The 24,538-nt window shown below is 36.4% G+C and overlaps 1 protein-coding gene across 4 annotated transcripts in view; it reads right to left on the bottom strand.

Annotated features, from left to right (window-relative positions):
- LOC132124202 (dihydropyrimidine dehydrogenase [NADP(+)]-like) overlaps window positions 1-18,502 on the bottom strand; it is a 159,376-nt gene extending 140,874 nt beyond the window's left edge. For 2 of the 4 annotated variants that reach the window (XR_009426728.1, XM_059535112.1), the window contains exon 1: window positions 18,052-18,502. Coding sequence is in view for 3 of the 4 variants with exons in the window: in XM_059535112.1 (XP_059391095.1) it covers window positions 18,052-18,090 (39 nt within the window). In the remaining variant the exon portion in view is untranslated. The remainder of the gene's footprint in view (window positions 1-18,051) is intronic. The other 2 variants (XM_059535111.1, XM_059535109.1) reach the window with 2 other exon arrangements.
- Window positions 18,503-24,538: the final 6,036 nt, after the last annotated feature.

The following is a 24,538-nucleotide window of genomic DNA, read 5'->3' as shown; positions in this document are numbered from 1 at the left end:
TTTTTAAACAGGTAAGGCAGGTGATTTCAAAACATTTCAGATGGTTTATACATACTGTGTACTATTTATCTCGAATAAGATCATTTGTATGGTGCAGGCCTATGTATGGTGATTATCTCTTTAACACACACAGCAGGATAAACAACAATGTGTAATATTAATAACCATGACTGGGACTGTCACATTATAATGAGAACACTATTGTTATAAAATGCTGTGAATTTTAGTTGCCGTGTTTCTGCACGTTGTTGCGTAAAGAACACGTTCACAAAAATAGTTCATTCAGAATCGCACAGACAAGTTCATGTGCATTTCGGTGCATTTTGTGCAGATAGCCTAGAAGTCATGATATTAACGTTATGATGTATAAATAACCAAGTGTATTCTATATGATATAAAGGAGTTAAATCCCACTGATTAAAAACCTGCTATCATATGCTTATATATATATATATATATATATATATATATATATATATATATATATATATATATATATATATATATATATATATATATATATATATATATATATATATATATATATATATATATACATTTTCTAAAATTTGTTCAGAAACATTAAGCTAAAGTAAGTAAAAAAAAGCTATTTTGCGACTACTTCTCTGTTTCCAGCTTGATAATGACCCTCTCTCCTCAAGTAGAAAATGTACAAGAGAAACAGATGTACGCTGGGACTGGGCTAAAGCAAATGCTAATGATGCCTGATAGATGTTTACTCTGCCTCTACTACAGAATGTTTAGATCGAGAAAAGGAAGAAGCTTCCTATCATGCTACATCTTCTGTACTTAATACTACAGTCAAGCACCATTCATACCAAAAGAGTTCCCTGATTTACTGTAAGGACAGACAGAGCAAATACATATAGTGGGATGCAGTCTGAAAACATTCCTATAGGTCAGTTCCTCAAAACAGCAGCATTAACATTCTGCTAAACTACTCCTTTTATGTTCCACCTTAGAAAGACTCTCATACCATTTTGGAACTCCATAAAATTGACTTATTTCTAAGTGAATCATCCCTTTAAAGGTTTTCCATCTTTCACCAAGCGTTGGAAGGACTCCACTGTGTGATGTCAAGATGCCAATTAGATCAACACCACGCATTCATACCTCCCAATCAATACTACTGTACACACTGCAGGCCAGCATTTGCATCTTAAAACATCGTTCCACGAGAGAGCAGACGCATCTTTAGGGCTCAGAAGAAAAACAACATTCAGATTTAGAGGATAAACACAAATACTGTACAAGCTAAGCACTGGGCGTTCGCTCGCACAAACATCCAGGAGGCTTCTCGCTCCCCAGACAAAACGCTCGCCGCAGCGCAGCTGATAAATGCCAGAGCCGCAGACAGTCTGAGTCAGGCATGGATTTCTGCAGTTATTCAGCAGTCCTTGAGGAGCCGGAGCCAAACGGGGCTAAGTGTGTTATCAAACAATATTTAAAACAAAAAAACACCACGTTCCTTGTTGAATGCATGACCTTTGCGGTCGGAGAGGGACGCAGCAGCGCAGAGACGCAAGCATGGAAGCGCTGACAGCCCTTTTCGCACCGGACCCATCTGCATGTCTTTGATGGTTCCATGGGGGATCCGCAGCGTCTGTTTTTATCACTCTCCACTGATCACGCAGCCCAAACAGATGGAAGATCAATAACCAGTGCTGCCCAGCCAACATCAGGCAAACTGCAGCCCCTCAGAGAAAATCAAATAGGGAGCCTCTATGATGGACAACAGGAAATGGCAAATCAAACTCAGCTGTAAGTGCTAATTAATGTGGGGATCAGGCCTGGGCTGCATTCTGCAATAAAGTGCACATGAATCGAACTACTCTGTATAATTCAAAAGGCGCTCTGGTAGTGGTGTCCTGTAGCTAAGTTTACATAATCATGACAAAATTTCACTCTTTTTTTGAACATGTTTTTATTTAATAAAATCCGAGCTTTATTAAATGAACTATGATTTATAAGCAGTTTTCCTTCTGGGGCCTGAAATAGGGGATTTTGGTCAATAATGATAATTAAATGATATTATGCTGAATTTGTTTTTGTGCTGGTTTAGGCCAGGCATAGATAAATAAATGACACTAAAACAGCCAGTAGGTGGCAGCAAGACCCCGTTTTAATAAATGATTAATTGAATTATTCAAATCAAACGATTCATTCAAAATGGCTGATTCAATAAGAAACAAAGCATGAATGGATCGTTGAATCACTGGCTCACTCAATTCATTCAAAAACAGATTCATTCAAACACCGCAGTGTTGCTCTGCACTGGTAGTGTATAAATTGAATAGCAAATTTGCAACACGTGCCGATATCCATGAAAGCATATTTGCTTGTGTGATAATTATAAAAAATAACAAAAACTAATAGAGAGATAATTTTTCGTTCATTACTTGGATTATATGGGCATTCTGACTGCAATCTAGATTGCATAATGCAGTAAATGCTTTTGGACTCTCAAGGCATGTTTTTTCATTAGTTTCTTTGCAAAGTCAGTGACTTACCCCATAATGTAATGACTCAGTATTGTTTCTCTGTCCCTCACAGTCACACATACAACACAATATGTTATATCAGGGAAGCATCTTTAAAGGGTCTATATGATGCAATTTCAATTGTTCCTTTCTCTTTGGAGTGTTACAAGCTCTTGGTGCATAAAAAAAGATCTGTGAAGTTGCAAAGACTAAAGTTTCAAATTCCAAGAGATATTCTTTATGAAAGTTAAGACTTGTCCATGCCCTCCTAAAACGCCTCGTTTAAACGTGCCCCCACGTCTACATCACTGTGTGGGAAGATTTGCATAACACCACCCAAATGTTCATGCAAAGAAAGAAGGCGTAACTTTGATTCTTGCTGTAGTATTTTTGTTGCCACCACCGCCATGTCATAGAGATGCTGTGTGTTTCATTGTGAAAGTGAAACTACTTTGTTTGGCCTTCCAAAAGAGGATGATATCTGCTTTGTCATGCCTAGAGCTGACTGAGCTAGTCGCTGAGGAAATACATCAACTTTACTCTGTGGTAGGGCTGGGCGATATATCGAATATTAGCGATAATATCGGAATAATTTTGACGACGATGTACAATTTGAATATATCGGGAATATCGAATATTTCAAATTCAAGCATACTTTCCCAAAAGAACGCGCCGAATGTCCAAAAAAGGAACCTGTAACTGCTGACTGCTCTACGCCCCTCTACTACGAGAACTGTAATGATAGCGGTTGCCAGATAACAAGAGTTTAAATCTCCAAATCAGAGCTCCACTGTTACAAGGATACATTTTCTGCCCGATGTTTGCTTATTTTAAGCAATCTGGCAACCATGCGCACGTGCTCACTCCTCATTGCGGAAGAGGCGCTGACGATAATCTGAAAACACTAACAAGCTGGAATTGAGCGATCTAATGAGAGCGTCGTTCAGTCGGTCTGTGTTCTGTCATGAGATCTCAACTATATTGTTTGCGTTTGTGATCGCAAAATAAATGCACTTACTCGACCGCTGATGTTTGAATAGAGAAACAGGCTATGGCCATTTGGAATTAATATTGGGGAATTTCACTGATATGTTTACCAGTTTCCATAATAAGGACAGAGAAAATGCAAAATTCTTTGGTATTCATTTATATATATTTATATATAAGAAATAGCTATGTGCTTCAGCAACTAGCTCCCCATCTAAGAGGGTTTTTAGTGTCAGTAGGAACATAGTTTCATGCCACAGAGCTTCTCTTAAAACCACAGACAGTTGACAAACTTGTGTTCTTAGCTTAAAAACTTGTTAAAAAAATTAAAATAAAATACTTATCCCAGTTGCATAGTTTAAATTGTGAATTGCATGCACTAAAAAGTTGACAGAATGCACTTTCTGTAACTGTTACTTAATTTGCACTGCTTCAGTTACATATAGGCCTACATGTATTCATTTAATAAAAAGCAGTAAGTAATCTCTTGGTCTAGATTTTTTAACTGCTTAAATTAGCTGTTTAATCTAAATGTTTTTTTTTTTAATGGGCAAAAGAAAATCATGTTTTATTTTTTTGTTATTTAAATGCAAATGCAAACATATCGAGATATATATCGAATATCGTAAAAAATTTGACAATATCGAGATATCTTTTTTTTTTGTATATTGCCCAGCCCTACTCTGTGGATCACCAGATTGGCTTTCACCATGGATGAAGTGGAGTCTAGCCCAGGGTCATCATATGAGGTCGCCCCAAGCTCCTTCATCGAATCCGCAGTTCCAACTTTGTAAGGACAGTCTGGCGCTTCTGACTCACAGCCTGTAAGTAAATATTTTTTTTTTTTTTAAAGAATTTGCCACTGATGATTCAAACGCAAGTTTTGAGTAGTGTAGAGTAACGCTTGTTGTTTGTCGTTTTTTTTTTTCGATCACAAATGCAGACATGGTTTTACATTTACGCGGCGCTATACACAACGCAAGGCAGTAATTTTGTCCCCACTTGATGCAACGTAATGGGTTTTATTGGATTTGTCTCAACGTGCCGGGAGATGGCATCACAATATGGCATGGGGCTTAACATTTCCGTCACATGCTTGAGGAATATAGCCAGTCACAATGCACTGGATAGCTGGCCAATCAGCATACACCTCGCTTTTCAGAACAATGAGCTTTGTAAAAATCAAAGCAACAATAATGTACAGTATGTGGAAAATAATCTGTTTTTAACCTTAAACTGCATAAACACATTGCATTACACAACATAATTCTTTAAACTCTAATCAAGAAAATAGCATACCTTCTGTTGTATTTTTAAAGAATTTCAAAAGTCGCACTTGAACCCTTTTGCACAAAAAATGATGAAAACCTGCTTGAGCTTGTGTGCAGCTCGTATTAAGTTCTGATTGGTCAATTATTGTATTTAGTTTGTAAATGATCACACATGTAAGAGAATGTTAACATTGCGTTTACATGACAAGTTTTACATAATACACAACACTATTAATCTAAAGGGGTTGGTAAGTGGTTTTACAGAAGGGATGCTTTTTGTCTTTTTTTTTTCAACAAGGGGATGCCACCCTATTACAATCACTAAACCTGCATTTATTTGATCAATATATAGTTAAACAGTAATATTATTACAACATAAATGAACTCTTTTCTATATTAATATATTTTAAAATATAATGTTTTCCTGATTTTTCAGCATCACTACTCCAGTTTTCAGTGTCACATCATTCTAATATGCTGATTTGGACAAATCATTCTAATATGCTGATTTAGTGATCAATAATAATTTCTTATTATCATTGTTGAAAACAGTTGTGGTGCTTAATATTTTAATGGAAATGGTAGCACTTATTCATATTATTTTATAAATCATATGACTTGGAATATAGTGTATAAGTCATATGCACTATGTTTATGGAGCTTTTTTAATTTTTGGAGCTGGTAACTATTCACTTTCATTATGTGCACAAAAGCAGCATTGACATTTTAATAACTTCTCATCAGAGGTGGGTAGTAACGAGTTACATTTACTTCGTTACATTTACTTGAGTAATTTTTGGGGGTAACGAATACTTTTCGGAGTATATTTAAAGATGGGTACTTTATACTCTTACTTGAGTAAATTTTTGTGGAAAAATCTGTACTTTTACTTCGTTACTGTGGGCGACGCTCCTCTCGTTACTTTATCTTAATGCAATAAATGTTATAAATGCTTCAGTTTATTCCAAACGCGCCGTCTACTTTTCTCTGGGCAATGAGCGATGCCCATTCGCGAATGATTCATTCTTTTGAGTCAATTCTGTTCAAAGGCTTGATCAAACCAATTGGCAAACGAGTGAATTGGTTCATGAATCAGTTTGAATGAGTCGTTCAGTTCCCTGCCGCACGCGCTGAGCGTCTGAAGTGGTTCACTCGGAGTTGTAACGTTTAAGAACAGAAAGAGCGTTGAAAACGTGGCTGGAACAGCACTGAATTGAAATCTGCAAAGGCTATTATTTGCTAGTGCTGGAGATCCTTAATAGATGAACATCGCGTGTGCTGTCTACTGTTCAACAGGTAATAACTTGGGCTACATTCGATTACAATACACGATACCACTGTGACATTAGTTTGTTGTACGTGTGTGGCTTAGAGGGGAGTCAAGTTGAATGCAGCTTCCAAAAGACAAAAAATAGCCGATTAAGATTTTATTAATTTTAATACAATCACACCTGTGCAAGTACGTTCAGCGAGTCATATTATCAGCTGCTAAATTCAGATCTGTGATTGCTTGCTGGCGCTTAGCCAGAGATAGATGCGTTTATACAGCGCTGCGCATTATAACAAATCACACATGATTCTTTTGAGCTTATTAAAGCATTGGCCAATCAGAGGCGTTCAGATGAGTCATCGCTAAAATGCCGGTGCTTCCTTCACTAGCTTGCTGACTGGATACCTCTTTCTGGCGAATTCTCTCGCAGGAACAACAAAGTGCAGATGTGTGTACGAATCTTTAATTAAGATATTGATTTCACAGTGTTAACAGTTTCAGTGATTTTAATGAGAGTTTCTGAGAGTGATTGAACTCTAGACTGTCAGTGAAAGTGATCTTTGATAATGGAAATGTTATTTGCTCTCTTTCTGAACAATGAAAGATTAGTAGCAATATTTATATCAAATTAACTTTCAATGTTAAATTCACATGTAATATAAAGTCAGTCGTATTAAAAATATGTTATGGCATGACACCTATATCTGTTACTCAAGTAAACAGACAGGGTTTTATAATAAATTACATAAATTGGAGTAAAGGCTGATGAAATATATACATTTATACACGCACACATACATTACATACATTTTATCTATATATCTAAATAAAAATAGGCTCAGTACAGTATATATGACCCAAAGTAACTAGTAACTAACTACTTGAGTAGATTTTTTATCCGATACTCTTTTACTCTTACTCAAGTAACTATTCAAGACTAGTACTTTTACTTTTACTTGAGTAAATATTTCTAGAAGTACTTTTACTTTTACTTGAGTACAGTTTTTGGGTACTCTACCCACCTCTGCTTCTCATTCTCTGTTCAATGGAAGAAAAAGTCTACAGCTTTAAAATTAAAAGAAGGCACATTACAAATTATAGAATTTCCATTTTTGTGTAAACTATTCCTTAAACACACTGATAGAATGGCAACAGACCCATCTAACATTTGACTAGGTGCATGTCCTAAGAGCAGTACCCTGCTATTTTTTTTTTCTCCCAGGGCTGGTTTTAAGGTGGTGACACATGCTTGAAACATTTATATGGCTATTAGCAGAGCAGCTGGTTCTGCCCTTTTGCTGTCTAATCAATAACAGCACCATATTGTGCAATAAATTACATTCACTGTCCTTTTGCTGCACACTAGAGAACCTCCAGTGCCTTAGTATGCATGATGCACTTCTGTTCTTAGCGTACATTGTGCGAACATGCAGCTAAAATTTAACTCTATTACACCTTAATCCCCTTGAACAGGAAATAATTTAAAGCTAAAAAAATAGAGTAACTAAGCATCAGCTGGCAAGCCGCCACCCTGTTCTGTCTTTGGCTTAAATCAATGAGGGTATTTCCACATATTGATCTACCGTTAGCGAAATAAAGATCAGCAGTATCAAACATAGGCTTTGTATATAATTTGTTTTCCCATAAGATTCGGAACAGTATATGAGACATAGATATGCATAGCACATCAAATTCTCATCTGGGCTGAAGTACTTCAAAAATGTATCCACTTGAAAACCTGAAAATAATCAAATATCTCTAACAGTGAGAGAGACTACTGAATGTCATACAGATTCTCAGGAAATAGTGCCATTTATGTGAGGTGTACCACTGCCATAATTAACAGGCTAATGAATTGTCACATACTGGTAATTTGAGTCATCTTTGTTTATGGTGTAATGCAAAAAAAAACAAACAAAGTATAAACCTTGGCTGTATTTCCACATTTGTTTTCATAGGAGAACTGGCCAGTTGGTTTGTTAAATCAAAATAAATACAATAAATTCCAACCAGATTTTTGCACTGATCATTCAACCCCTAAAAATGTGGTAAAAAAATAGTTTTATAAATAATTAAATTAATAAATGTAGAATCCAAAACATGGCACAAACATGTTTTGATAAAAGAAAATATGATTTCTTTAAAATTAATGTTTTCAAATGGAGTGAAAAAAAAATGTTCTTCAAAAAAATGTTTTTCAAAAAAAAAAAAAATAAATAAATAAATAAAAATAATATATATGTATATGATATTCTGATTTTTTTTTTCCAAGAATGACTTTTTAAACATATTTTTCATTTACAAATCCGTTTACTGACGTTTACTAAGCACAATATTGATATAATCACTGAAAATAAAAACAGCTGTCATCTTTCATGCATGATAACTTCAGTCAAAAAAAATGACTAAAGATTGGGTCCATTTAGTTAACATAAGAAGCTTGTGAGTCATTTAGCTCATTTTTTTCACGTTATGCATGTCTACACCAGAGGAACTTTCATAATCTTGGATCTTTCAAAACAAGACATTTCAATTCACAAAAATGGTCCTATGGATTATAAGTCAGCAACTTCAGAGTATAGAGAAATGATTTTGGAGTCAGGCAGTGAAAGGAAAGGCCTGTCAGACTGACTTTCTCCACTGAGAATAAAACAAAAAATACATACAGATCACTCAATTCTTCCCCATTGCCAAGGCATTGAAGGCTGTAAAAGTTTCTTGCTGGGAAATGTGGGTGGACAGCAAGGGAAATATGAGACTGAACAAAATATGGATAGTAAATTTTGACCAAACAGATGATCCAAACATAATCAAATGTTCTCTTTCCTCTCTATATCTCACCTAAAAGGCATGTAAGTGGTTACAGAGGTCGTCATTCTAAAATCGACATATTTAATCATTTAAACACCCTCGTGGCTTTCCAAACCTGGATGACTTTGATTCTTCTGTGCAATACAAAAGCAGAAATTTAGCATGTCTGAGTTACTTTCTTCAATAGTCTTCAAAATAAAATAAAAAAGATTTTTCCAAGTTGTAAATAAAACAAAAATACAATTTCAGTCTTTCTATGTCATGTTTCAATGAGCTACTTGCTGATTCCTTGTAATCATTTATGAAATATAGCAATTCTTAAGTGAAAACTGTCTCGACATAAATTTTCAGTGTACACTGTAAAAAAGTTATTTTTTGAAGTTGAAAATAAAGATTATTGTATGTTTTACAAGACGATATTATTTCAGAATTTCTACTTCAAAATCTCATGTTTACTTCAACGTGTTACTTGCTATTTCTTTGTAACTGCAGGCTGGAGCAGTGTGAAAAGCAGGCGAAATATTAGGACATGTCGAAAGGTGGGGGGCGTGGATAAAAGTCTTTCCAATTGGTTAAGGTTGGTTTGAGGGGTTGGTTTTTTTGTTGCAGCATTCACCTTTCGACGCACCACTTTTCACCACACCCATTACTCCAACCTGCAGCTCCCCCCATCTCTAATTAACTAATTAAAAAATTGTTACTAAACCATTTTTTCTTTTTTCAGTGTACATTGCAAGTGGATGGTGTCCAGGTGCAGTCAATCTTGAAAAAGGGAAAAAAGCACCATATTATATTCATAGTCTTCTGAATTCATTTGATTCCTTTGTGTCAGGAACAAACTGAAATTTAAGTCGCTATTCAATAAAAATCGTACATGACAGCCATGGCCACCATCCACTTCAATTGTATGGAATACTGCAGCTTCAACATTATGCTCTAACTTTCTCCTTTTGCATCCCACGAAAAAAAAAAAAAAGTCATACAGAGTGAGTAAATGACAGAACTTTTATTTTTAGGTGAACTATTCCTTTAAGGCAATCTGTGCTTTTTTTTTATCTCCTGTCTGTCCTGCAGAGGGCGTCTGAAGGTGCCAGTCAGCAGCATTTAATTTGTTTACTCTCCCTCTCTCTGTGCCAGCTAGACTAACCTGCTGCCAGCCTAAAACCCTATGAAAACCCTCCCCCTAGCCTGTCAATCAACACCCCCAGCCACTCACAGCGCAGCATCGGACACATCTGGACACTCCTCCTGCGAGGCGGTTTAATTCGGTAATGGCCAATATGCACCAGAGCCTCATTAATCAGCTTTTGAAATAATCCCTGGCCATGGTGAGGCTCCAAAAACAATTAGCAGAGAAACAGAAGGGAAATGAACTGTAAAGAATCAGGGCTTGATGACCGAGGCTTTATCTGTGGGGGGGGTGGGGGGGTGGGGGGGGGTTGGGGGTTTGGAAAAAGGAAAAAAAAGGTTCAATATGCCACATGCTTCTTGGGAGTGTAAACGAGCCGGCTGGCCTGAGGGGGCCTGGGCGATGAACTCCACTGAGGGGAATTGAGTTTGCAGACAGAGATTGCAGCAGACAGAGGGTTCAAATGTGATCAGGTGAACACGTACGCCCACCCCCACCTCCCCCCGGGGATCGGAGGAAGAGGGGGAGGTGGGGTGAATCGTGCAGCCAGGTATGTGCTGCCTTTGCAGAAGGTTCTCTGCTTGCATTCAAGGGACAGTGGCTCTGTGACAAACTCCTCTGTACCATCTCTGCTGTACTGATTGATTACAAGAGCAGTCTGACCCAACCCTGGCAGAGGTGCAATTACTGAGCCACCACTGCACCAAACAACACGCCTGCCTGCATCAGAAACAGAGACGGCAATCAGAACACAACACACAGCAGTGTGGAGTCAAAGTCGCTTTGAGGCAAGTCAAATACAGATGAAAAAGATTCGCTTTCAGTAACATAAGCGTCACATTATTGACCCATATCTATTAATTTATTCAAAAGTCACACAATATAGTTGATTTTATTCCACTTTTGAAATATAGGTCAGTGGTGTATGAAAAGACCGAACACGCAGGAAACCTTCAGCCAGCACCGGATATCTTCCTTGGACTGAGTGCGTGGACCTTACACTCGTAAATTAATACTTTAAGTTACTCAAAACGACAAGAATCTTACATGAATACATTTAAAACACATTTAAACTATATTGTTTTGACACTCTTATACACCATTGAGATTCAAATTCTGAATTAAATCGGCTAATAATGAGAGCTCGCTTCTTTACCAATATCATCTCCAAAAGACGCTTTCTTACTTTAATGTTCGTAATGCACATAAACATTCTAAAGCAAGCAAATGCCATCACAAGTACTAGGCGATAATCAGGAAACGTGATTTTAGGACTAATGTCTGCCAGTAGGCGACCTTACCTTGCACAACAGTGGAGCAGCTAAAGGAGCTGTCTGGTAAACTGGCACAAACTGCACTCAAAACATGATCCAACATCCATTCCTGAAGCAAAATTTCCATCTACATTGTGAAGGGGGTAAACAGAGCAAGGGAGATGCTAAATGTTTTGCAGCTAGTCTTAAGGGTTAAAAAGCAGAGCGCTTGCAGCCTCAGTGATTTGCAATAACATGCAAGCTTTTCGAGTGGCCTACTATTTCCATAAAATTTCATTTGCATTTTATTTTGGAGCAATCCCATGTCAGCGTTCCAGGCGTCTAATGAGAGCGCAGGCCGGGAGAGGCGCAGAGGTCTGCCAGCGGAGTCATACCTCTTTGTTTAAATGCTGTATTGCTGTGGGTTTTTAATGAACTCTAATAGCAGTCCAGGAGGATTTTAATTAATCTACATGTGTGCACAAAAGGGCCCCACATTTAGCACTTTCAGAAGTGCGGATGGATATTAAAATAAGACATCTGACAGAACTGCAGAAAAATTGAGGATTTAATTGCTCCAGAGATGGCAATTATTATGAGATTTAGAAAGCCATTTTCAATGGCAGACAGGAGTCATTTAGTCCCAGTCTTAAGTGCAGCGAAGAGCTGAAGGTCACGTCAGTGTTGTCATTACGGCCTGAATAAAGATGCTAATGAAGGGCTTGACTTACTCTCCTTTGCTCTCCATAAAGGTTGCATTAGCGTCGCCCGGCATGGAGACGCAGCCATCTTTACACTTATTAACATGTGACGAGTTTCACGACGAGAGCAAGTGCTAAACATTTTCCACCTTGCGTAGCGTAACCAACACTATTACGTTCGCAATCAACCTGAATGTTGACGCAAGGCACCATGGCCAAATACCATTTAAACGGAGACATTAAATAAGGATGTAACCACAATTGGGTGCTTAAAATGAACCTTAAAGAAAATTTTATATTTTGTAATCATTTAGCGATTTACCCTCATGGTGTTACAAACCTATATAACTTTCTTTCTTCTGTCGAACACACACAAAAAAGATATTCTGAAGGATGTTGGTAACTAAACAGTTGCTGGCAGCCATTGACTTCCATAGTATTGTTTGCATATGGAAATCAGTGGCTACCAGCAACTGTTTGGTTACCAACATTCTTCAAATATCTTGTTTTGTGTTCAAAAGAAAAAGGACATGCATACAGGTTTGGAACAACTTGAGGGTAAGTAAATGATGAAAAAAAAAAAAAATTTGGGGTGAACTACGCAAGTTATGAAGAGTATTTATTATGTAACATCAACCATATATTAAACCTACTTCTCTCACTATTAAAATGTAAAACACATTGCATCTTCAGCAATCTACTACACTATATACTGTGAAATACTATACAAAGACAGACTACAGCAGTTATCAAGAAGAGGTGAGTATGTACTAGGGTAGGGTTTGGTGGACAGAAGTTCACAGCATTTCACCACCAGTACTCCCACCACCTAAACAAAAGCTTAAGGATTTGATGTGTTGAAAGTGAAGAATTTAAGACACATATTTGTATTGTATATTGCAGTGTTAGCTGATTCTTGTAAAGAGTGAACCCAAATGTGAAATCCTTTAAATGTAACCATTTCCATTAGCAGTACAGTCGTGCAACCCTATAAACTCACTAAAATAGATATATTATTTATTTACTTGCATGTCATATGACCATTAACCAATATCAGAGAACTGTGAAAGTTTATGTGTCGTTAACTTTACGTTAAATTGAGATACTTACCTAAAATCTCAGGGGGTGCTTCATTAAAATATTTTACCAAAAAAGTTGAGGAACCTCTTGCACTAGGATGCTAAACCAGACACATTCTTAAACACAGCAAGCATATTCTGAAATCCCTGGCTTTGACACCAAAGTGGGGACACCAAACCTGTGGAGCGAGAACAACACGCTGCCAGATATCTGATTGGTTTGCCTAAAAACATGCACATGTTGAACAACCTAGAGTGCCGGATGAGAAAATAAACACATATTTTGTTCACTCCCAGTAAAACAGCTTTAGTGAATGTAGTACAGAGAATTTTTTAATATATTACTGCTCCATTGTTGAATCACCTACAAAGCACCTACAGTACAAAACAAATGTTCATCTTATGTTTAACGGAAATGTCATAAATTATATTAAAATTCGGTTTTAAAATAAAATATATGGATAAAATGACTAAGAAATTCAGTTCTGGTTACAATGATTTATATTAGGGGTGTGCACGGATAGTCGAACTTTCGAATATTCGTTCTGCTCTAATTATTCGATAAATAAAAATGCTATTCGAATTTCGCAAAAAAAAAGAAAAAAGTTCTCAATTAAACCGAATTTGTTCACTTAAGATGTATGCAAGCAAAAAATAATTAATGAATGAATAAGGGGCCGTTCACATATCGCGCCTAAAAACGCATGGAAAACGCTAGGCGCGCCGCTTTCTCCTTCTTTCCAAAGCGCTCAGGCAGAAGCGCTCCTGAGGCGTCTGTCATTGCTAAGCAACAATGACGCGCTCTCTCCATGAAGATGCAGAAATTTCAGCAAAGGATAAATGGATTTGCAGCACAAAAAATGGCTTTCAGTAGCTCTGCTACTAAATTTATTTCAAAATGGCAATCCATATACAGATATAATCAGCTGTTCCTTCATCTTGGCTGAGCTTTCAACATTGTAAAGGGAAAGGATGAAGCTGATTGGTTAGTTCTTGTCACATGACCCGTGGTTTGCTTGCGGCTCTCTGAAAAGTTGAGATGTTTTTAACTCGATGCGGTGTGGACGCGCTTGGAAAAAACGGGCGCGTCGCACCGCGTGCGCATCGCGACCGCGTCGCTTCCATTATGAGCGTGCATACCGCGCGCTTACATTGGAAATAACGAACTTGAGACGCAATATGTGAACGGCCCCTAAGAACTGCGGTCTTCCTACTTCAACTATGCCGTGGAGAATCACAGAAAGTGACCGAATTCAAGAACATTGTTGCGGCATCTCTCAAGCAACGAAACACCGCTAACTTGGAGAATGCAGTGAAAACTCCTCTTCTCGCGTCTGCCCTAGACCCTCGGCACAAACATCTCAGGTTACTCGATGAAAACATGAGAGAAGTGAGTCCCGCCAACGTCTGTGCCCGTCAGAGTGCGTTTTCTCCGCGGCTGGCCTTATTGTTAACAGACTAAGGAGCCGACTTTCCTCCGATCATATTTACACTATGTAAAACAATAGAAAAAAAAGATTTGCTGACAGTTTAAAAGTTTCAAAGTTAAGTGTAGGCTACGTTCTACAAAAGCCTAATTGCTGCAGGCTGCTTTAAGTTTTTTCTTTAACTTTTTCTTTTTTCTTCGTTAACTTTTTTTTTTTTTTTTTGCTTTTAATCTGTACTTTTGTTTGTTTGCACGCATTGTTAAAGGTTTTCAGCTACAAAACACGATGTGTGATGTTAAAGCTTATTGTGTGTATGCTTGTTCAAAATGACAGAAACAATAAATGTTGCTGAAAAATAACGTCTGTCTCATTAAACTTAATTTAAATAAACGAATATTCGAATATCCGTTTTTTGTGAGCTCAAATATTCGAATGTGATATTTGCGGAAAACGCCCATCACTAATTTATATAGCATTTTACACTCGCGTGTGTTTTATAGTAGCTTTATAGAACATGCATGATTCAATTATCAAATGTCATTTAGCCCTAATGATCCTAAACTTCCTTTAATCTTTAAAACAATGGGTTAAAATATTCAGATATGCAGCCCTATTAAAAACACATAAAAACTCATACAAAGCAATAGTGACCACGTAATAAAAACACGTGGCATTAATGTCAGATCCAATAATTCGCCATAGCATCATCTTTTACTTTTAATCTTTCTGAAAATCCTGCTGCGAATTGTGCCTTGTTTGTAAACAAATCGGTGGTAAAATGAAGTGAACAAAGGTCTGAGTTCTTCCTGACATGGTCTGGAACATTAAAAATAAAGTTCATACACACTCCTAATGTTAGGATCAAAAGGAATGTGATGCAAAGACTGTTTTTCCACAATTTGGCACTGACCAGCATCTTGTTGTCTTCAGAGCTTCTTTATCGTTTGATTTCTGTGTAGGCCTGTGTTTGCCTCTCTCGTTATTTACACTACATGCGTGAATCAGTGGGCGGGGCTAAACAGGCAGTGATGTAGTTGTTGATGATCTTCTGCAGAGATGGGGTTTAGCCACACTATTTCATCATAAAGTTGCACATTCCACAACCTGTCATTCAATTTTTACAGAGCAATTATATGTCAAACGTTCACTGGAATTTTGATTTCCCAGTTCATGACCCCTTTAAAATCTAAATTTAAGAACCAATGTTTGGCTGCTAATAAACTTCATCACTTGGGAGTTGGCGCTCAGGATGCATTTGTAAATCTTTTTGTGAAACTTTTGGGACTTTTCTGTAAAATCAAATTCACTATTTTAACTCGCTCACCATTCTTTGTCAGACATGCTATTGCAACTCAGTGAAGAAAAGGCAAAGGATTAAGTTAAAATCGGCCAGCCACACTGTCTAAATGTCAGTAGAAAACCAAGAGAATCTGACTAAACTGCTATCATAGGCCAAAGAGCTGAAACAGGTAAGAGTGAAATAAAGAGATAGCTGCACTTCCTTATTCTCCAGAATTTATTTAATGTTATAAACTGACATATGATTCTCACATGGTTAGCATTACAGCTTATTAACCACATGGTTGTGAGACGCATTACAGCATTGCAGTCTGCAACTCAGACCTAACTAACCGTATAATAACTGGGAAATTGGATTATCTGGACATGCCATTATTTCCAGTGTTCACTGCCTGTTTGGATCGCAATACTTTTTACAACAATGAGAGCTGAATTCCCAATGAATGCAGAAGCTGTCTATAGCACAACCCTTAAGGCATGCATATATGATTAAAACACTTTAAATTTGGCTTTAAATAAGAAATCCTGTGCACCACTGAAATGATTGCCAACAATTCCATTGTGCTTCAACACTTTTTTGCTACACACATAATTTGTATTCATGAACAGAATTTGTTATGGCAGCATTCCAGGAACACTTTCCTGATCTTAACATCCAGTATACTCAACGTAGATGAGTTTGTTTCTTTATCGGAACAGATTTGGAGAAATTTAGAATTACATCAGTTGCTCCTCTGCAGTGAATGGGTGCCATCAGAATGAGATTCCAAACAGCTGATGAAACCATCACAATAAACCACATTACTCTAGTCCATCATTTAACATCTTCTGAAGTGAAAAGCTGCATGTTTGAGAAACACAACTTTAAACTATCAATTCTGGCCAAAATACCAGTCCATAAGCCATAATAACACTTCATTGAGCAAAAAAGATCATCCCCTGATGTCCTTTCACTTCAAAATCCAATTCATTTATTTGTTTAGAACTGTTTTCACTTGTAATTTTATACAATGTTATGGATAGAGGACTCCAACATTGATTCTGACTACTTTAGCTGGATGAAGCAGTTTTAAAGTTAAAAATGTCTTAATGATGGATTTGAGCTTTTCATTTCACAAGGTGTGAACTGATCACTGATGTCACATGGACTATTTTAACCATGTCCTTACTATTTTTCTGGGCCTGGGTAAGTTTTGGTGGCATTGCTGTCAATGCAGGGTCAGAAAGTCGTATGGGTTTAGAACGACATGAGAGTGAATAATTAATGACAGTGTTTTAGTAAATGTGAAGCTAAAGTTAAGTAAACTAATATTTTTTTCTTTTTTTTTTAATGTACGACTTTGATCCATTCAAATAATTTACAACATCTGCAAACAACTGATGAATTGTGATTTTTATTATCTCAATATGTTGTTTGTTATGATGCATTTTAACAAGTAATATACAACCAGTGATGCATGTGCATAGTTCTGATCTCCTGTCTTAACAAAATATTCTGATTCTGATTCTGATATAATTTGTTCTTAATCATAATATGGTTAGTTTTTTTATTAATATTGAAGGCTATGTATATGCTTAATATGTAGCTCTGATTGACACATTTTGTATCGGGGGACCCTGCTCCATGTCTCTACAGCCTAAAGAAATCATTGCCCTTAAAAATATTAAAGACCCCAGTTATAAATATTAATCATAGTGCATCTAATAGCATATAAGTTTTTGCTATGGTATAATGAAATTTTACTGGAATCAACGGGCAACAGGAAAATTTGGGTAGTGGCAAACCACTAAAAAAATGATTAAAAACTAGTACAAAATACTATGCACTGGTCCACATACTAATAAAAAAGTATGCAGAATAGTCTAAACTGCTCTCTATGCACTACTCGGTTACTTCAACAAATACACAGCAGGAATGGTGCATAAAGAGTTAACTGAACACTGTAAAAGTCTGTTTAGGATTGTTAAACTACAAAATGTATTGTCATGAAAGGCTGATATAGGAATGCAAAATAACCTACATTAGTTATAATAAGTGACTTAAGAAGAAACTTTGACCTGAAACACTCAACTACAGCCTGAACTTTCATTCTTCCAGAGAAACAACAATGTAAACACAGAACTGCGGCTACTTTTAAAGGGAACTTGTGGAAATTATGAGAGGATTTTCACATGAAAATGCGACGATCTAACACTAAGAAATAATTCAGGTCTTCTTTCACCAAGTACTGCATTAATGTTTAGTACCACAGATTCGTCTCAGCGCACATCAGACTGGGAACATAACAATGCAGGTTAATATTATGATACACAGTGTTTATACCTCGATATCCGGCAGCTCCTTGCTCAGCATACGAGCCATGTTTCCTCCAAATCAAAAAGAAGGAAGATGAAATGCAAGCAGAGCAATAAATGTGTTTGTATCCCGACGATAGTCCCGCTTTCGAGCCGTACAGGTTTACTTGCAGAATTTACTCGACGTCTTTCTTGGGAAACCACAGGATCCTTTCGCGTATATTGTCAGAATTGCTGAAAATCGTCCACTGCGACATCGACTTGACAGTTAAAGCAACCACTGATGTCTGGAGCTCTTTGAGGGGCAGATGGTGGCACCTTTGGAGGGTCTTTCAGACGGCAAATAAAGTTTGTTTTGACGCTAACTTTCTGCACACCGCGCATGCGCGTGAGGACCCCGTGTTTACTAGCAGCTCTTGGTCAAATGAAGATGCGGATAAATGTAAACAAAATGATAACTTTGATTCCTAAGGTGCCCGGGAGGTGACATGGTCGGTTCACTTAACTCGTGGGAACGTGATAATATGTAGTGGCTACGAGATATTAATTTGTGGGAACTTTATATTACTATAACTCGAGGGAACGTGATATTATGTCGTGGCCCCGAGATCATTTTGTCGATGACATACTTATGTCGTGGCCTCGAGATGTTATGTTAAGGGGACCACATCCATTTCTCATGGCCAAGAGTTTAATTTTTTTTTAATTAAATATTAAATATTTTTTGAATTAAGAAATTATTATTTTTTCTTATAGAAAGTATTACATTATTAAATTATTATGCCTTGGCTACCGGACTGAATTAAGTGCAAAAGTCAGCATTCCATTGAATTTTATCATGAATAAATGTTAAGTGCATAATATAAAATAGGCCTAAAAGAAAACATTTTTATCCATCCTATAGTCTTGTAAGTCCATTAACTGATCGCGTTTATCCCGTTATATTTGTATATTATTATTATTATTTTAAGACTTTTATTATTGGTTATATTTTTATATTCGTTTATATAATTTTTTTTGCCTTCATTTGAATCTCTTTACTTTACATTCTGAATACTTTTGTGAATAATAGCCTTCTGTGAATGTTCCTCATGCCAATAAAGTTTTGATTATGCTGACTTGAATTTTTGCTGGAATGCAGCAAATACAATTTTACATATATTTCATTTTATTGCGGCTAATTAATAGACCATAATTTAAATACTATTTCGCTATACGGAATTCATGTATTTACATTTGTTTATAAAAACACAACACGCTCATTTATCATCACACATGGGTATAAATATAATCATAAAGTCAAAACATTATTGGCAAAATTGTCAGGCATTTATTTTCAAAATATATGGTAAGGTAGCAAATACTAGCATGATTTCACAAAACGTTAACTAGGTAAAGTGATACACAAATTGAAAGGGGAAATTAGCATATAACAATAAAATACAATATATAAATATATAAAATATAGTAGTTAATAGTTAATGTCTTAATAATAATATACAAATATTTTATTGAATGTTTAATGATAATAAAAATGTTTTATCCATCTCTGTTGCTATGGTCATCCATGTTTGTTTACTCATTAAAGTCATGGCCAGGAGAAAAACATTTTGTCCTCTAAACATAGCATCTAGAGGCCACGACCTCCGTTACCTCGAAAAAATTATCTTGTGGCCACAACATTATATCACATTCCCACGAGTTAATATGACATTCCCACAATTTAATATCTCGTGGTCATGACATATTATTATTTCTTTTTTTTTTTTCTTTTTTTCTTTGTTGGCCTGTTGCTATTGGGTTTCTAAGTGTTAGTTATGTACATTACTTTGTATTTAAGTAATGTACATTGTATTTAAGTATAGTTGTAGGTTCAAACCAGTCAAAGATCTGCTAATTACAGCTATATTGCTAACTTTATATTCAACTCAAAATACACATTTCTTACAAAAAAAAAAATGTTTTCCATGATATGGGCTATATTTATAATAGAGTATTAGGAAATGCTGAATACTGTGTATTAAAAAAAAAGTATGTGAAACAGTATTCATTATGTGATGAAAAACATTATTGTCACATAACCATATAACATTTTACAGAATGAAACCCCTGCAAAACTTCTTCCCCATAAAACTATATTTAATGTTAGCATAAGCTGAGAAAATTACAAGCATCTGCGTTCAAGTTCATATGATCACAGTTATTATGCATTTATATAAAATACATGTGTTTAGTGCACTGACACAAATCTATTTTCCCTTCATCCGTCAGACAAACCCATAAAATGCAGATGATCCCTAACAGCAGGGTTTGTTAGATCTAGTACAAAACACATTTTCTTGTATTGATCACCTTGTGACAGAAGCGTCTGCAAGTCCGATAGTGTTTCAGTGGTGATCCAGTTCTTTGTAATGCAAGCAGCAGAGGATGTTAACCTCCATTTGTACAGCGACTCAATATTTGCAGAGAAAGGACTCAATGTATATTGTGTCATTTTTTATAAATACTGTATGCTCTTTAAAGCATTTGATCATCTTGATGTGTGGCTCATTATAGTGATCTTTTGGGCTGTGTATATTTGCCAAAACAGTTACACTAATGACTAACTTATAAGTATCTAGGCTGCTTTAAGGTGAAGTAACATCACTGATTTGAGATGTTTGAAATCGGGTTAAAAATAAATGTATTTACAAAGATTGTTCATATTGATCATTTCAGGGGTTTTTTTTTCCTCTGGGCTTTTATCTTGACAATACGTGTTTTTATTGGCAAATAATTAGAATTTGTGACTGTGGCTCTGAAAAGCTGTGCAGTATGGGGTGTGCAGAGCAGCCAGTATTTGTATCTGTATTTGTATTTGTTAAGGGGGAAAAAGTATTTGTATTTGTATTCGAGTCAAATTAAAAATAGGCGTAAAAATTGCGGGGGTTTTTTGCGTTACACTTCTAATTTACGTTATAGTCTAAGTATTCTTTAATTAAATCTATTATAATAATTATGGATATGGAAATATTGGTTGATATTTTTCCATAAATCCAGTAATGAACATGTAACAAGGAACGTCATTGAAAGAAAATAACATAACAGCCATTTGGTGCTGGTGGGGGGATTTGTGCTTGTGGTGGGGTTGGCAGACAGTACCAGGAGAGGATGCTTTAAGTGCATGTGATTATGCATAGCAGATGTTGACAGATGTTTGATATCTCTGCCTCTGCTGATTTGACTTTTGCCCACATTACATATCACTTTAGTAATATATGCAGCACTGACTGTAAAATGTTTCCACACAGAACTTGAGCAAGTTTTTTTGGCTAGTGGAGGACCAAGAGATGGCTCAGCAGCAGCCACACTCTTTTCTATTTGGTTGCCCAAATGCATGTGGGGAGCTTAATCTAATTTAATGAGTGACTGGAAGCTATGCTATAATGCTAAGGTTAACTAACCTATAGCCTACATATTGCTGTCTGCAAAAAAAAAAAAAAAACCCCGCTGAACTGTCATAAGTTAAATGTAGCATATAACTCCCACAAGTGCATACAATTCGACACTACACAAGCATTTTTTTTACTTTTTTAATCAAACGTGAACGTTACTCTGTCAACAGTCTATAAATAGCCAAGCTAACACAGAGCTAACGTTACGTACACAGAGCACCCGATTGCAGCGTAATGAAATAATATCCCGATCAAACTCCGCTTCCTGAAAGTTAAAAATTGCCTTTGGAACCCAGTTAAGCTACAAAAAACATTAAACAAAATTGTGACGCAGTTAAGTTTTTTCGCTCAGCCGAGCGAGCTCTGTTGCTGTGTGGAGAATGGAGATGTGTGGACTGTGGAGCAGCCTGTGTCAGTTACCGCTTTTATTCTTTTCCCCTCCCCCGACTGAACGTCTCTCTCTCTCTCTCTCTCTCTCTCTCTCTCTCTCTCTCTCTCTCTCTCTCTCTCACATCCGGGCATGTACTGCGGTCTCATGAGAAAACACAACTTTTTGATATAACGGTTTACTTTTTCCCGAATACAAATATTTTTTTAAAGTATTTGTATGAAATAAGTATTTGTAAAAACCATGTTATTTGTGCCTTTCCGAATACCGTATTCGGGGTCGGCTCCACCCCTACTGTGCAGTTATTGCGGTCGATACTGCAGCAGTGAGACAGTTAACTGCAAGTCCAGAGTGACTTGGCATTTTAAACAGGACTGCCATGTTTGTTGTTGTTATTATTTATTTATTTATTTGTATTTCTTGCCTTGGTTAAAGATCTGTCAGGAGATAATTTGTTGCCTCACCAACAAGCAGCGGCCCACCCATACATAAAAATGTATAGTAAATGAGTAATTGTGCTTAAAGGGATAGTTCACCCCAAAATTTAAATCCTATCATCATTTACTCACCCTCCACTTGTTCCAAACCTGTATGAGTTTCTTACTTCTGTTGAACTCAAAAGAAGATATTTTGAAGAAAGTCTGTAACCAAAGAATTGATGGTAGCCATTGACTTCCATAGTATTTTTTCCAATACTATGGAGGTCAATGGCTACCGTCAACATCTTTTTCGCACAACATAAGAAAGACACCCATTCCACTCTAAAACAACATGAGGGTGAGTAAATAATGACAGCAATTGTGGGTGAAATATACATTTAAAGCTAGAAAAAAATATCTGAGCTACAAAACGAAATCCAATGCCCTGAATTTATTGCTCATTTACATTTCCAGGGCAAAAAAACAACAACATATTCTTTACTCCTTTTAACTGCATTTAGCCCTTCAAAGTACGTTTTCCCCTTTTTGAAAAATCTTGCTAGCTAACAAGCCAATCTAATTACACTCATGTCAGTTTTATTTACTTTTACAGCCAATGAAATCCATTTCTGGGTAAAATGTAATTGACCACAGCAATGGTCATTTGTCTTTGTGAAGGAATGTCTCATCACTCACCACAACAGTTTTTGAAAGCTATTAGTGGGCGATATAACTAAAAAATCAAAATATGAATAATCATACTCACAATACAGTTAGTTGGAAATCCATATATGGGTCATTTTTTATTGCATAAACTTGTATAATCCCCGTCATTCTTAAGATAGAGGCCGCTCTTTCCTCACAGGCACTGGCACTAAAGAGCAGATCTCAGTATTAAACTGGTGATTATTCACTGCTCAGGCCATTTCTGGTCATGAGGTGAAAGACTGCTTGGTAATATAATGTTATGCTAATCTAGATGGTCCATAATGGGCCTCAGCAAGATTAACTGTGAGTGTGCATATAGATGTGTCTACGTCCACATACAGACAAAGAGGGAATCGCTGTGGTGCTGGATAAATGGCATCATTTATTCTGTTAATGAAAGAGCATTCACAATCAGCTGAGTAATGCATGATCCTTTATTGTCTCAACAACATTATTCTGAATAGTGTGTGGGAGACTGCATTAACAGGTTTTTATGGAAGTGTGTGTTTAAAACGATTAGCTTCAAATAGGATTTGCTTCATGTATGACCATGTCAAATCCAATTCCCCAATGACCGTTTCACACGTCAAGAATAATCCGTGATTTAATGCGCTTGTTCTTGCTTTCAAATTTCTCAGGCATATTCCCATCCACTGACATTTTTAAATACAGAATTTAACTATATTACTTGAAAAGGAGCACACTTTCTAATCAGGTAGAACAATTAGACCTAAAATAAAATGTAAAAATTGTTAATATTATCACAATTATTATTATCATTATTATAAGGATTATTAAGATTATTATATTTCAATTTTCAGATTATTAAGAGTAAACTTTGCTGTTTGTAGTTGTTTCATCAACTAAAAAAGGTATTTGGCGAGAAACATTTGAGTGCATGTTGAAATACAAGTCTTAAAAACAAAGGTTATTTATCGCCATTGATGGTTGCTTGAAGAACCCTTAACATCCATGGAACCTTTCGATTGCACAAAAGTTTCTTTATAATGGTATAGAAGTTCTTTAGATTATTCAAATATTTTCTAGTATGAATTACAGATTTTTGTGTAATTGCTGATTTGAAGCTCAAGAGGAGACGTGAGATGGGGTGAAAGGATGGATATTTCACAAAACAAATATCAATTTGCTCTCTTTTTAATGGCATTGATTTCTAGGAGATCAACTGAGATATTAACGAGATCTCATTCGTGATTTTTGTTATATTCACAAAAGGATCCATTGTGATGTTTTTGCTGTACATGGCATCAGAAATCACATATTTAATTTGCCTGGCATATTGTCAGCTTTAAAACTAACAAGGCTGAAAATTTCATCCCATCAATAATGCATGATATTTATAGGCTGGTGTTGGAGCAGAGAAGAGCCCAGGGACTCGGTTTTCCCCTCGACTTCATTTGGCTGTGTGACAGGATCCATAACCCTCTCTGAATCCTATCAAATGATGTGGTATGAAGTGTCATCTTCTCTCTGAGCGCTTCTGAGGAGTTTCATCTCTGCAGGGAACTGTCATCAGGTTCCTCTTCCTTTCTCTCTCTCCCATTCCCA

Source organism: Carassius carassius, chromosome 42 (assembly GCF_963082965.1).
Source record: "Carassius carassius chromosome 42, fCarCar2.1, whole genome shotgun sequence".
Classification (NCBI taxonomy): Eukaryota; Metazoa; Chordata; class Actinopteri; order Cypriniformes; family Cyprinidae; genus Carassius; species Carassius carassius.
The sequence above is the reverse complement of the archived record's forward strand: the minus strand, read 5'-3'. Positions and strand labels throughout refer to the sequence as shown.